Source organism: Pholcus phalangioides, unplaced genomic scaffold (genome assembly GCF_987345545.1).
Source record: "Pholcus phalangioides strain wild (caught in Gottingen) unplaced genomic scaffold, Ppha-v1.0 ptg000015l_1, whole genome shotgun sequence".
NCBI lineage: Eukaryota > Metazoa > Arthropoda > Arachnida > Araneae > Pholcidae > Pholcus > Pholcus phalangioides.
This window is the reverse complement of record NW_028301608.1, coordinates 101948697-101965163: the sequence shown is the minus strand read 5'-3', so window position 1 is coordinate 101965163 and position 16467 is coordinate 101948697. Positions and strand designations below refer to the sequence as shown.

The 16467-nt window shown below is 34.5% G+C and overlaps 1 protein-coding gene across 2 annotated transcripts in view; it reads left to right on the top strand.

Moving 5' to 3' along the window:
• LOC149077215 (neural cell adhesion molecule 2-like) overlaps nt 1-12812 on the top strand; it is a 123466-nt gene extending 110654 nt beyond the window's left edge. Inside the window, exons 9-15 of one of the 2 annotated variants that reach the window (XR_016194154.1) lie at nt 156-287; nt 2057-2084; nt 4082-4185; nt 4313-4428; nt 6343-6585; nt 9442-9818; nt 12493-12812. Coding sequence is in view for 1 of the 2 variants with exons in the window: in XM_089244958.1 (XP_089101084.1) it covers nt 156-287; nt 2057-2084; nt 4082-4170; nt 4313-4428; nt 6343-6585; nt 9442-9489 (656 nt within the window). In the remaining variant the exon portion in view is untranslated. Of the gene's footprint in view, nt 1-155; nt 288-2056; nt 2085-4081; nt 4186-4312; nt 4429-6342; nt 6586-9441; nt 9819-12492 lie in introns of those variants that run through there. The other variant, XM_089244958.1, reaches the window with a different exon arrangement.
• The last annotated feature ends 3655 nt before the right edge of the window (nt 12813-16467 follow it).

Here is a 16467-nt window from a genome sequence, read left to right as displayed (position 1 = left end):
CTATGTACCAGGTAAAAATACAGAATCGATATGCGTGAGTAAGATACGAATCTTCAGCCTTCTTCCACTCGAGGTATTTAAAACTTTAGGCTTCTTTCTTTCCCATTAACATTGCATTCAAAGGTAATTCCTAACATATTCTTTTTGTTTCTCAGACAATACAGGAGGCTTTGGTTTTCCGTTAAACCCTCTTCTAGCTATTTTCGTCAGTACTTTTGTGGTCGGTTTAATTATTGCCTTAGCAGTATGTATCATCGTCAAGAGACGTGACAGGCATAGAAGAAAAGGTTGGTGCTATTTTTTACTGTGATTAAATTTCTTGTTAACAATTGTTCCCTATTGAAGTGATATTATTCAGTTTATGTCATCATCTCCATCGCTATAAGTCGGCGACTTATTAGGTTAATGGATAATGTTATCCTGAGAGTATTTTTATCACTTTTGCCAAGTACAGATGGGACCAATATATTAGTATAGGAAAAAAAATGTTTATAATTATCTGATATTTCGTTTTATATCATATTTGTCAAAAGTTTCTTTTTTGCCTATTCTGAAGCAAAGGTTGAGCAAGACTCATTTTTCTCAAAAGTTATCGTTATCGACCTGTAAGGCTATATAGATCAGATAACTCTTTTATTGACAAAAAAAAGATTTTAGCTTAAAGCGGGGGAGATGCTTTTTTAGAACCACTGGAAACAAAGTGCAGAATCCAACATTTTCACACATTTGTGTAGAGAAGACAGATGGAGTTGTCTCAGTTTAGTACATCCCGTTCAACAAAGCAGCACATATAATCGTGCTTACAAACGGGACTTCTTTCGAGTATATTTATCAATAGATTATTTTTATCAGAAACTCTCCGAGTCTTGTTGTGATCACATTAAGCGTGTGCTACCAAACAAAAATTAACATTGTCAGCTGATGGACAGAGCCAATATGGGGAAAAAACTATCAAAATTATTTTAAAAGAGATAAATCTCGAAATTTTGGGCACGATTGTCTTACATTATAATCAGTGGTAAATCAGATTAATAAAATATTGCAGTTAGGTAGAAATGTTCCATTTTGATACATATAAATATTTACATCACATAGAGAATCACATCCTGAGAAATATTATTGATGGAAAAAAATGAATTTTATATTTCAATAAATTTGAAAATTTCTTCATGTGTTAAAAAACATAAGAAGTTTCACTCATCGTTCATTACACATGTATTTTTCAAATTTGCTTTATAGAACAATGCAATATGTATTTTGGCGCGAGAAAGATTATCTATTACGTACATTCTCGCCCATTCAATTTTATGGAAATGTCATTTAGATTCGAATTTTTCAATAGAATAACACAAAACCCTTGTGTGTTTGTGAATGGAAAGAAATGCTATAAAAAGTTTGTTGAAGACGCAATTTCTTATGTACATTGATATTTGATAGCAACAAAAGAATTCAGTCAAGGCTATCAAAATTCACGTATTTTGCATAACTAGCAACTTCATCATTGAAAGCAGTCTACTTCTATCTTTGCAAAGGAAAAAGGAAAGCTCTTCTGGTAATGTGATCGTAAAACTCACTAAACGTACAAAACAAGAAACGTATAAGATAAAAATAAATTCAAATTCTTTTCCCTTGAACATGTGCATGAGCCTTTTATGTAAAATAATGACTCGGTGGAAATGTTATTCTATGAATGCCCACTGGGGAACTTTCCCGTTTTTTTTTAGTTTTTGGAATTCCTATCTCCCGTTGGTGCATATACATGCTTACATAATACATAAGAGTATATATATATATTAGAAAATGGACGAATGCCTTTCGAGTCAATGGTTAATCGATAGCTGAAGGGGACATCGAAGTTCTTTAGAAAACTGCATTTTTTTCGCTTAGTTTTCTTAAGAATCTTCGTGTTATGACACCAACATTTATTACTACCCATTATGGAAGATGAAGGGAAAAAATAGTAGTAATAATGTTTTGAATCATAAAGTTTAATGTAGGATATCATTGCTTGTTGCCTTCATATATTCATATTCATTTTTCTTTTGGGTTATTCCAGGGCCCCCGATCGAAGATGAAGCATTAAAGTAAGTGACTCTTTTCATAATTCTGTTTGAGATACTTTAGCAAATTACATTTCAAGAATTCAAAAAGTAAAAATATTATTTTGTGAAATAATATAGATCGTTTCTGGATACATGTAGAAGGAAATCGGAATTCACTCTAGATGTCGATATTATCCAAATATATAGATAGATATCTATAATTTCCTTTCAAAAGTAATGCAATGATTGTAACTTTTAGTTTTGCAGCCATCAGAAAATTGGAATATCTTTGATTATAAAAAACTGGAGCGTTAAATGAAAATCTGTAATTTCAGGTTACAAATTTTTTTTTCGCGTGAAATTAGTATGGGGTGAAGTTTATCATACACGGTGTCCTGTAAGACTTAATTTGGTCTTCATTGCTCACCATTCGTCGTAGAGATATGGTTCTAAAAAATGCTTAAAATGCATTCAGTAATCAATCTGAACCGGTTTCGAGAGATTAAAAACAGTAAAATAATAACAGTTAATTCTCGCAAAATAAAAAAAAATCAGAGTATCTAAATAAATCTAAAAATGTAAAATAGAAAATCTAAAAATTTGTTCTGTCTCCCATCCTGTATTTTTCGATTAGGAAGTTGCTGACCTATCTCTCCTGAAGCCAAGAAAAAATTTCATGTTCATAAGTGCAATATTTGCGGATATATCTAAATTCAAAAATCAGATGGGAAAGAACAGCATAAACTTACGGACAGGCTCCTTTCCTTCATTTATGCTGTTCTCTCCCAATTTTTCTCTGATCTACGAATTCAAATATTTCAGCGAATGTTGCACTCAGAAACACGAACGTTTTTTGTTGGCCTCAGAAAAGAAAGGACAACAACCCCCTAATCGGAAGTTAAATGACAGGAGGGGACATATAAAAATTTAGATATTTTCTTTTATGACACACTGTATTTTTACTCTCGAAACTGGCACAGAATAATTTCGGAACACATTTTGAGCATTTTTAAAATTATAAAACTTTACCTGTACGACAAAAGGGTGGTGAAATAAAGGCCGAATTGTTATTTAAGAGCACCCTGTATATATATGGGTGTATCGGTTAGTTTTCAGTAAAAAAATTATTAATTAGAGTAAATTCGGGAGGAACACGGATTTTTAATACAACCATGGCGAAAATCGCACTACTAGTCCAGGATGGCTAAGAAATGACTCAGGGGTAGGCACTGTTTGCCAATTTCAGTCGATACCCACAGGCCACTATGACATATTTAGGATTTAGGATTTTTAAGCTTACGCAGAGAAGTGCGCGGGAAGACCTTGTCCCCCCCACTCTTTAACGACAGTTTTACATTAAACATGTTTTTTATGTAAAAAAAAAATATCATTTTACAACGAAATATATTTTATATGCTGTTTCAGATAAGTTCTAGTGCGGTATGCAATTCGAATTGCTTTTTGAGGTTAGTTACTCAAATTTGTTCGGGAGGAATTGTTTATCTGTCCTTATCCCCGTGCGCAGAACTTGCGCACACCATTGTCAATTGGGCAAATATGGAAAGTCTTCTTTGCAAAGTCATCAGTTTGAAATTATACTTGATAAGGGTGTTAAAAACAGGTCTAACAGACACGAACGGAATTTCTCTATTTCACTGACAAATCTGTATAGTTTTTCATAAACACACAGAATCATCACGATCGTCGAATAGCATTACTGAACCATTAACCTAATATACAGAACTTTCATCACTTTACACAAATATTTTTTTTTACGCAGCTGATGTGCATACATACTTTCATAATTTGCACGTTTGGTCATATTTGAATGTGATTCTTTTACTAACAAATCCACTTTCCCTATGCTTTGAACTGTATTTCATTTGAGTATGTTAAATCCACGCAATCCATTTGAGATTTTTCCTGCTGCTGTGCCCACTGTTTTCCTCCCTATGGAGCTCCGAATAGGGATACTGTGATTGAAAGTCGGTGTATTATCTTATTTTTACTGATCCCATATGTATTTATAAAAATTGCAGATACGATATTCCTTTGAAGAAAGATTTAGATGATATCACTGACTCCGCAATTGAGAGTCCGGATGTGATACCCAACACGAGTGATCCAGGCGAGTTTTACTCAAGTACCGTGAACTTCTCTTACGCTTTTCTGAGTGATTTTTCGGATGTATTTACTATTATAACCGTCCTAAAGTATCGAAGTGCAAATATAAAAGTTACTTGTAATCATGTTTTCTTCTCATTCTACAGCGAAAGGGGACGACGGCATACTCATAAAGAATGTCGAGGCATTCAGTTTATCAAAAGGAGCTTTAGAATATTCGTATGACTTCGCACATTCGGTACTCGCTGATCATCAGATACAGGTATTTATGGAATGATTTCGAGTATTTATAATGTGACGAGATACGCTCTTTTTCAATTTTCGTGATGCCGGATCAATGGCATATGAATACTCAAAATATAACTAGACATTGAAATATTTGAAAAGGCATTACGCTTAAAGTGAACCGCAATTTACTTTAATCTCTTACTAAGCAATCAAACATATTTAAAAATATTAGTACAAAACTCATCAAATCATTTTAAAAATTTAAACTGTGACTTCAGATATGGCAAAGGAAATAAATTTAAATATAAAAAAGAATATTTTGCATCGCAAAAAAATTTTAAATTATGGATCTTCGAACTTATTGAAATTGACGAATTTGAATTTAAGTTAAAAAACAAAACCAAAATATAGTATAACAAAAAGCCATTAAAAAAGCAATGCACTCATCCCCCATCCTCTGCCCTGGGGGCCCCCAGTGGCAGGAAAATCCTATATTACATTATTATGCTGATACTAAAGTAAATTTTAAAAAAATCGGGCTCACACGATAGTATTAATCCCTTATTATTTATATAGAGTGATGATGATAACATTGAAAGATTCGGTATTGAAGTAACGTTTGACGATGAAGTTTTCGACACAGAAAAGCGCTATATTCAACTCTCATTTCTTGAAAATATAGAAGGTGTTTTGTTAATGAACCGACGAAGTCAGAGGGTTGTTAGTAGGCATTAAGAGGAACAAAATTTGGAATGGAGCATGGTGGGTGTCACAAACTACGTTGAGAGGGTGAGCGCATGCAGGAGTACAGAGGAGCTTAACGTGAGAGTCGCTTTGATGCATTCACCGCACCGCACCGCACCGCACCGCATCGTCCACGAATAAATTCATCACCCCATGCAATTGTTACTCACGGCACATTCCAACGTAGAGGGAAGCGATGTCACTGCTCGCTGTCCATACAATGTGCGGAAGACTGAATTCCAAGGATTGAGATCAGAAAGAAACCTTACATGCCTATGCGGGGAGTCGAACCAACAACCTCACTCATTCCGGGCGACTGTTCTACAATTAAGCTACGGACGACTAACATTTTCTTCACTTAGAGCGTATATGTGTACTCCCTCGATGCCGATTGAGAGAAACGGCACATGTCTCTCTTTATAGTCCCGTTTACATCTAGTACCCTCTTGTTGACGACTTTTTTTCGAATCGTCGGAAAAGAGGAGTAAAGAAAGGCGAGGAAATAATTACACACCCTCTTCTATGATAATTCTTGCTATACATACCCCCTTTCCCACAATACTTTGCGTTTTTCCCTATTGCGGAGTGAAAGAAACCGGATCTATCGTTTGTAACGGGGCTCTTATGTCGCCATCTGGGGGATATTGTTGTTGAAGAACTACTAGCTTAGTCAAAAGACTGTCCATGCGTAGGCCATATACACTCAAAGGAAAGAAAACGTCGGTCTTCTGTAGCTTAAGGGTAGAGCACTAGTCCGGACTGCGAGAGATTGGAGGTCCGATTGCCACGGAACCATGTGAGTATTCTTTGCGAACTTTATCCATCTCCGCTTCGTATCCAATCTTTCATATTTCGTACGTATCGGCATGTTTCGTACACCCGGACATAGAGACTACTTATTTCAATGGAAATGTCCAAAGCCCAATACCATACTACTAAAATCCACCTATGACATCGTAGGTGGACAAATATAAATTGTAGGAATTACTTGGGGAAGTCGACCTACGTATATTCATATTCCAAAAAAAAAAAAAAAAAGTTATGAATTCTCTTGTCGTCCATGCGATTTACTAGACATCTAGATGTTTTTCTGTCTTTATCCATTTATTTATATGTACGTTTTTATACCATTGTTTTCCTGTCATGGGGTTTTTATTTTCGAGAACACCCCCCCCTCCCCCTTCCTCTTTGCCCAATAATATAGGATGAACAAGCGGAAGAGAGGGATTCCGAATTGCGATGCCAAGAGAATTTCCGCCATGTCGTGCCTTCATCTGAGAGATCAGTCGTAGCTATAGATTCCCCGACGGACTACGCGGAACTCGATTTTCAAAAGCGCCTTGGAATGGCGCCATGTACCAAAGCTGTACAGAGGAAGGAATATTCTTCTAGAGCGGAAGATACCCATAACTTCTCTTTTTTACACAGATCGCCACACAGAAGTAAAGTAAGCCATTTTTTTTTGTGTGTGTGCTGTTATTTTTTCGTTATTCCCACGTTTACTGCTAGTTTATTTCGTTATTCATTTTGCTTTTTTTTTAACCCTACACACACACATACACACACAACTTTCGCTATAAGATATAGACTAGAATATCATCTTCTACGGAATTCCACTCGCTCTACTGCCAGGGTAAAAAATGTGAAAGAAACACGCCGCTGTTATTGTTGTGTGTGGTACATTTTTTGTTGTTGATTTGTTTCGGTTTTTTTTCTTCATCATCCACTTGTTTTTATATATAGGAGTCTCTAGAGAATTGTTCTTCCGTGAACAGAACACTGCTTCTGGACCGTGATATCATTGTTCTACTTGGCCATATATACACTCACTTAAAGTCGATATTTGTTGGGTTTTCTGTTATACTAGATGAGTTCCATGAATAACATGAATGACCCAAAACAATGGTTTTTAAAAAAAACAAAATTACAGTTCCATGGAAAGTGCATGAGGAAAAAAAGAATCAGCAGCAATATGATTTTATGCGTCATTTTGGTCCGAGACATTATTGTGTTATATGGTCTAGCAGGGTTCTTGGAATTAGTTTATTTGGCACTAACATTAAAATGATGATAGATGTTCATTACTTTTATTTCATACAATATGTATGTCACGGTGAATGTTATAATACGATAATTATGCATACTTACCAGCCATCTTGGTGAGTTTGAGAAATTTATGAATTTGCCGGCTATTATGCGTAATAACCAAATGTCGTTGGTAAATTTGATAAATACTTGGAATTTATCGCCTTCATTTGTGATTATGCACAGATACCCTATCGTCATTGCTGACTTTCATAAATATGAAAAAAGTCCAAACGAGTCTAGTGTGTGTGGTGAATATATTCGGACCCGATAACAAACTTTACGAACGTCCCCGATGTGATGATGCAATACATGTATGTATTATCAAGTATAGCATATCATATAGTAAAATTTATCATGTTTACCAACGACAGGATTCTCGGGTATTATGCATAATCACCAGAAAAGTGATTAATTTATGAAATTAATCAAACATACAAAAATAATAAGCGATTATACATAATTACTGGATATTATGCATCGACACATTTATCATAACATAAACATATACATGGGATAGACAAACTTATATACCTGCCTCTTGGTATAACTTTTATAATGATGAAATTATCAGTATGAAAATTCAATCACTTATCTTCACTTCAAGATAAGAAAGATAGATAACTGCACCAGCGGAAACACGAAACACGCACAACTCTGCCAACATGAATACGTTAGGGGGCCAAACATACACTCAAAACCCACGTTCCGGCATTTACAAATTCGTTGGAAATTCGGCAGCGAAATGTGTACAATGTGCATGTACAGTTAAAAAAGTAGTAGTAGTTATGAGTGGTTTTAAAATTGCAGCTCGTCTATAAATACCCTTGGCTTTGGTGATTTTTACTGTTTTTGGTGCTGATAAGTTTTATGAGCGATGCATTTTCAATTCAGCAACCGCTTTCCTAGCTTTAGTATTCTTATTTTTCCACATAATTCCAGGCATAATGTCCATATGTATTTAACATTACACACATATTTCCGTCGACGCAGGGGTTTCTTAGATGCGGGTTTGCGGGTTCTTCCGATCATAACCCACTGTTGTAAGTTCTGCAACTGTGCCTCAAGGAACCCCAAAAATCCTAGACACCTTAATAAAGGTAAACGGAGTGGTACAATATTTACATGTGTATAAAGATTTGTCCGGTGATGCAACCTATTAGAGAGTCTTGCTACTATTTTTACCAAATCGTGATTACATCAGCTGGAGTGTTGTTTGCCTGGCTGCGGTGTCATTTGAAATTTAGAACGCCTTTCTCAAGTTCTCCTAGCGGAAAACACTTTCATTTCGATAACCCACTACCAAATAGCTCCAGTAGTGGTCTTAAGATTGAATTTCAATTATCGTTATTTCACCTTCACACCGAAATTTTAAATTTGTGAGTATTTAAATAAAATTTATTTGTATCGTGCTGATTGAATTTTAGGCGTATGTATTCTTGTTTATGCCGAGTTGATACCTTTAACATGGTAAAAAGCTGTGCTGTAACGGAAATTTCATTAAAAATTCTATTTAACCATTGATTTATTTCAAATTTTTTACAAATTTTCATACTCTATGTGCTATTCAATGCTGGTAAAAAAATTTTACGTATCTTGGATACTTGAAGTTTTTTTAAATTTTGAAAAACCTGCATTAAAATCAGTTTGCGTGCATGTAAAAATATCATGATATCCATGCAATTAAATTGAAAATTGATTCAAAATAAAGGAGACTTCAATTCATGAAATGAAGCAAAAGCTTGAGATTTCATTGGCTCAATCTAAAATTTTGAAACTTAAGAAAAAATTAAATTTAAAATATGATTTCAAATAGGATTGATTCGATCAAATCTCAACCTTTTTTTCCGTTCCGTTGAATGAATGATTCCCTTTATTTTCAAAAGTATTTTATTCAATTACATCGATGTCATGATATTTTATCATGCCCAAAAGCGGTTTTAAATGCATTTGTTTAAAAATTCACAAAATACTAAGTCTCTAAAATATGTAAAATTTTATACCAGAATAGAATAGCACATAAAATCAAGAACACGTGTAAAAACTTTGAAATAAATCAATGGTTAAAGTTTTTTTTTTTAAATGATATTTCTATTAAAGCAGAGTTTTCCACCATGCCAAAGCCCCTTTGACATTTCTATGAATTTAAAAGTTATGGTTGTTGTTGTTGTTTTTTTTGGTGTATTACACGCAAACATTGACAAACCTTATTTCTTAGGAAAGTCTCAGCATTCCAGAAACAACGACGGAAACAACTCCACTGTGATTACAAACTCTTTTTTTTTTCCTTTACCTGAATAACATCATGATTCCGAGAACTCTCTTAATATGAATTGTGTAAACAAAAAAAAGAACTTTTATACGAAGAGAAGAACTGGAGCTTGAAAGAAGAGAGTTTTCATGGTCTTTTTTTATTTATTTCTACTCTATCTCGGATGTTTTACTTTGCGTGAAACGATCAACAGTTTACTCAGTTTTAAATGGAAGAAAATATTTTTACAAGTGTTGAGAGTATTGCCTATCAACAAACACTGGGAAAGAAAATGGTTGGAAGGAAGTTGAAGACAGTGAAATGCGTCCGAATTCCCCTGTCTGGTGAGACATCTTTGTTTACATCCTCCGTAAATATGTTGTTTTATCTTTTTAGTCCTATTCTATGCGCACAAATGAACTTGAATTTATATTTTTGAAATTAAGCCGCGGTTGGATGAATTATTCGCTCTTTTCCACAAAATGCAATTAAAAGTTGGTAATTTGCATTAGGTATGCACATAAATAGCAAATTCCGTTGCATCAGGGAATATGTTCAATAGTTTATAGTTACCTTAGTTGCTTTACCGGTAAACTCAAAACGTTTTTTCTTGTAGAATCACAGGATTAAATGTGTAGGTTGATTGAATCTGGCTGTATTTTCGTTGTCTGCATACAATATCCAAATTCCTAGATTACAACAAATAAAACATAAATGTTATAGTTATGTGCAAACTTTACTAGCTGGAATCATCGCGGCAGATACATGATTCGTTTCGGTCATTGAGATGTCAATGACCGAATGATTTTGTTTTTAATCAACAGTAATGTTGTTGTTGATTAAAAACAAAATCATTCGTTTCGTATGTCCTCATTCGACAACTTTCGGTGTGATTTATCGGTAAGTATGTATTTCCCAAATCGAGCTTGTAAGTTTATTTAAAAATATAAAAAAACGCTTCTTTTCTCTTTAATTTTTTTTCAGTGGTTTTCCCCCATTTTATCCATGCCGCCCGTAAGTGATGCGCGCAGCACATGGTACTTCATTATAAAAATTGAAATACATAAAAATAAATGTGAAGAAGATAAAAGCATTAAGAAACACCATCAGTTTTGCAATGTTGACTTTTTTTGAACATGTACCATATTCCGTCCCCCTGCTTTGACCGACATGCCGCGGATCATCGAAGTATGCCTGGAGTACCCGTGTTTGTCGTGCGATATCTCCCAAGAATATTAGACTTACATACTGATACGTTCAAAGAGTTCCGAAAGTTATTTTAGTACGGAAGAATCATTACGAATATAACCTGTTTCTTTGGTGGTTTTTTTTTTCCCCGAAGTAAACTGTCCTGTGTAATTATGCATTTAGTGGTTTTATGCACAAGTGTAGTTTTTTGTCACATCCTCCGGTGCCTCCGTCGCTGCACTTCTTTTTTGGAAACTGAGAATCACTTCCCCAATTGAGCAAATTATTCATTCGGGGAAAAAAATCAGTCCTTAAATGTCTGCTGAAACGGGAAAACGCAATGGTGCTGCTCCATTGCCATCGTCTCACAGATTTCTCCTGGTGTCTGCTCACCTGTAAAAACATTTCCATGCTTCCACAACCGGATTATTCCCCTGATCTCTCCCTATTGTCTTTTTCTTTTTCCTCTAGCAAATAATTTGCTTAAGAAATGAAGGCACTGGAGGATGTGGGAAAAAAAAGTTGCCATCCACATTTACATGTACTGTGTTACCCCGAAAATAAGCCCTAGCGTTATTTTTCACGATTCTCCTTACATAAGCCTTACACCGAAAATTAGCCCTAGTTAAAATCGTCCATCAGACGCATTTAGTACGTCGTTGCAACACACGACAGATGTATTGGACCATAAAAAAATGATGAATTTTTTGTAATTTATTATCAAACAAAAATGTTAATGAAATATTTCATTAACTTCTTCGTTAACGAAATATTTCATTTTTTTGGCTACACAATACAGTTGTCATAGGTAAACAACGTGGTTTTTCAGGATGCTCCGAACATAAGCCCTACCCCGCAAATAAGCCCTACCGCATTTTTGGAGCAAAAAATAATATAAGATTGGGTCTTATTTTCGGGGAAAAACGGTATTTTGAACGCATTTGAAAGTAGTAGTATATGGAAAAATATTCAAGTCTATTGTTTTATAACTTTGGTCCCCCAACGGAAATATATTTTCCTTCTACGAAATATATTTCTGCGTACAGTAACGAGCACACTAACATAGTTCTTGAAATTCTTATGCCCAGACTATTCTTATCCTGATCTATAAATTCTTCAATATTCTTAAATGCGGAGATAGATAAATCAAAATAAAAAGTGAATAACATGTTTTCTAATCGTCAGCCATAACTTTCAGTAGTATAAATTCATGGATGCGATATTATGATATCCAACTGAAATTGAAATTAATTAAATTTCATGATAAAAGGACAAGCCATTAGTTCTGCAAACAACGTAATGGTTATTTGAATTATTTATCCGTGAAATACACCTTTGTATCAGTTCAAGATGAAATACAGAAAACAACGAAAGTAAATTTATATATTTGTCCATGAAAGAAGAGACTCAAGATCAATATGCAAGGCAAATGTCTGCAACTGAAATCATAACGAATGAATAGTATCAGAAGCGGCTTTGAATACATACAGAATAAGTCTTTTGCGTGAAAACTGCCATGTTGAAAAATCATGCATCACGTAGAAAAACAGGAAAAAGAAACGTGCTGTGAATATCAAAAAATTCCAAATCTGCCCTTTTCATTCACAGTGAAAAAAAAGAAATTCCCGTATCCAAGACATGATACCAAAAGCGAAAATTTAAATAAACACGTGCGATTCCATCTTCGAGATCATAATCTTTATGAAGAATCAAGGAAAATATTTTCCGCGCTCACACACATTATTACCCCCGAATTATATTTCTATTAAATATATGAATAAATACGTTTTAAACATACATTGAAACATTTTTTATGCATTTTATTCACAGGAGAGCCGCGCTGTTTGCTTATTAAACAGGAATCATTTGTGTACCTACAACTGACGACGAATGATGATGTTTCGACGTGGACTCGATACTCCTTCTTCGTACTACATTTGTGCCTTCAATTGCCAAGATCTTCATATTCCGTGTAATGTACATCGTAACATGTAAATTAAATCGCGACGTTGTGTTCATATTTAGACAATATCTGTATAGTCTCGATACTAACTGTTATCTGTCCATATCTCGGTTATGCTTAGCTCAAATTCACGTTATTGTCCAAATGTCACGTTATGTTTTGCAAATTTCATAAATTGTGATGTTGATGTGTGCTGTCTTGTGTGTGTTCATGAGCTGACTTATTTCCATTCCCATCTCATGATCCACCAGCATGTTTACTGGAACGTTTCTGTTATGGTCTCATTTTGATTATGAATTGCAATCACAGTCTTGGATATCCACTATATATGAATAGATAGACATAAAATAGCACTCTAATACTGCTGTCTAAGCGAAATTCCCAATAAACAATACACGTCGAGAATCGGACGTTCAGTTCTGCAAGATACCCCAATGAAAATAGATACCGTATTTTTTCTGCCGATTATACGTTAATAAAAAAAAAATCTCAGTAAATACAGTCAATCTCAAACGTTTAGGCAATGCACTTTTCTTAAAACAGCAAGAAAAATTAGATGACTTCGTTCAGATTTTATGTTTTCATGAATAATAGGCCTACAAGAAGAATTTCTACATTAATGGAAAAAAAATTTCTACGAAAGAACATTTAGGATATTTATAGTATCTCGAAAATGCAAAACATTTCTGTCTCAAAAGTTTAGAGAAAATCCAGATTTACAAAAATTGCGAGGCTTTTGATAGCTAATAGACGTTTCACTTTTTTTCCTAACAACCTCAAACACACTATCTTCCATGGATCTATTTAAATTTTGTGAGGGTTTCAATATCAAAACTGTATCATGCTTCCTCGATAGAGCTCTTCAAGTCATCAACAGTCGAACACTGTTTTTTGTTTGCAAACACATTTATTGTAAGTATGCTCCATGCATTTCTAATAGGATTCAAGTGAGGAATCATCGATGGCCAGTCTATATAAAACCGTCCGCGATTAAAGAGGTTTTTTTTTGTTACAGCAGATCTTTGAGTAGGCAGGTTATAATGTGAAGTTTGGTCCTCCTAAATCTTCTCCAATGAATAGCAAAATGTTCTCGAGTATCTCCTTTAAGCATCAGAGTTTCGACAACCAATTTCCAAAAGTTGTGGAGGCCTGCCCATTAGAAGCAAATACTGCCATTATCGAAGCTCCACCTTACTGTCTGCTAAAAACATTCGTCCGGAACATGCGAGTTCAATTTTTTTTGCACCACTAAATATGATACCGAGCATAAATATGATACCCCGTAAAACATTTATGATTTCGTGCCCATTTCAGTCTATCTTCTCCACCTCTCTTTGGTGCTTTCTCGTGACAGGTGATTCCCGAACTCTCCTCTATGAATGAAATTCAAGCTTCTCTGATCTGTCTATTAACAATATCTGTTGAAATTTTTACTCCAGGATCTTTCGTAATTGCACGGAGTCATTTTTTTTGTGTTGAAGCCAATCTTCCAATGGGTTTTCCTTTCGCGTAAACTTGTACTGTGTTGACTACCACAACCAGACTTTGGCTTTTGGGACACACGTTGGGTCAATATACGCCAGGCACTTTATTTCCACCTGCTCAAAACAATAGTAATGCCTTTTACAGCCTTTATTTTTGCTTTCAGAATTTGCGACTACTTCGGCAATTTTATTTATTTATTTTTAATGAAAGCCAATCCAATAGCTATCCATTTTTATACTACTACGTATCTGATGCACCATATTGACTCAATCTTCGAAATTTGCATGCAATCGAAAGTTCGTCTAAAAGCTTTTGAGACAACAAGATCCGAAAACTTATTTTTCTCGACAGTGACCGAAGCTTAAAGTAGATTTTCGCATTCTGATTACAGACAAAAAAACATCAAAATTTGAAACGGTATCTGGCGTAGTAAAAAAATCGAAATAGATGATGTTGATGAACCTTGCTTATAACATCGATGAAGCATAACGACGTGTTGTATGGACACTAACGGAGTTTTTTTAAACAAATTAATGGAATTAAATCTCAGCACTTTGAAAGAATGTTCATCTGTTGTTCCATCGATACGAAACGATGAAAAAATATTCTTATTACATGATTGGAAATTCGACTTTGTTATTGGTATCATCTGTATACGGGGATTTCCCCATTCTACCGAATTTTTACAAAAATAACTTACCCGTTTTTCAAGTTAAATTTATTTAAAAAATTTAAAACTTTTAAGGAGTGGCATATGACGTTAGACAATAGGGGAAAATATCTTACAAATTTAGATTTTTTTTGACGCAAGGACCAATGAGTTCAACCTGCGCCAAAACCAATGACTAATCAAAGAAGGAAAACTATAATTTGTCATTAAAACAAATCAAGAATATTTTAGCCTTCAATAATATTTTAGAATATTCCTGACAGAAATATAGAACTCTGAATAGAACTCTGAAATTTTAACAATTCGGGGGGGGGGGCAAACTTCTCCACATATCAATATCATGATTATTGATCATTATATGAATACGAAAGTGATACGAAAAGTTGTTTTAGTGACAGTATACATTCAATAACTGCATGAAAACGAGCATTTTAAGCTATAATATATATATTTTTTTTAATATTCCGATTTCACGCATGAATATTCAGAATGTAGGGGCCAAAAATGAATAATAAAATGAAATTGCGAGGCAAAAATTGAAGCTACAGTTCAAAGCACCTTCGCATATTTCAAAGGTAACAGCTTTTGCAATCGATCCGTCCAGAATAGCAAATGAGGCACTGAGAAAAAGGCGGAATGGAGAATAAACTCAAATGGGCAAAAAGCCGCGCATTTTTATGCAGAAGTCATGGATGGTTATATTCGAAGCGACGCGAAACGATGTCTTGAAAAGAAGAGAGTGAAAAAAACAAGAAAAAGAAAATGTAAGTAAGCGAAAAAAAAATGAAAAAAAAATGAAAAAAAGAAAAAAACACTATAAGAGTTGATTCGATCCCGAATATGAGGCAGTGGATTTCGATTTTGAAGACGTACTTTTCTTAACGCGCAGCTGCTACGAAATTTTTTAGCAATAGCCGAGGAAATGTGCGACCTATGGAAAAAAAAAAGTGTTGCCGAAAAAAATACTAACTTAGATGGAACTATAAAATTTAGTTAAATTGCATTCCAAAAAGAAATCCACTTAAATTTCTCTATTGCAATGAACATTACTACAAATCTCCTATTTAAATGGAAACGGAAAGAATTTCCTAAATTATTACCGAATGTATTACCATTAGAGAAACGTGTGAGATATTTTTCCTCATTCACAATTTTTTATTTTGGATTTTGATCCATTTTTTTCAAATATTCACTAATGCATGGAATTACGTCACAGGAGATTCAAAATACTTATCGGATGAGGTGAATGTATTTGAAGATTTAAAAATTGAATCTTCTCTCAGCTTTCTTAAAAGATCTAGAAAGGTTTTTATGACTCGTTTTGTATTATTGATTCTTTTTCGAAGATAATATGGAAATATATAAGATTAGATCAAATGGAACGGTTGTTATAATTTGATTTATTTCTTTATATTAGTGTGTTGAAACTTCGAGTAAAAGTAGAACGGCGTGGAAAGAAGACAACCCCCCCCCCTCCCCTACTGTGGAATGGACTTGGAAGTCGCACGGAATTGCTTGATATATGTTGGCGGTCAGCCGTCAGTATCGTCCAACAGGTCATCGGTTGTTTTTGTTTTTTTCATATGCGTCTGCGGAATGTTTGCGAGCAAAGAAGAGCAACATGGTATTATTGGTTTTTAGTGGCAGAGGAAGTTAGAGTTCACGAAATGCATCGGCGAACGAAGGC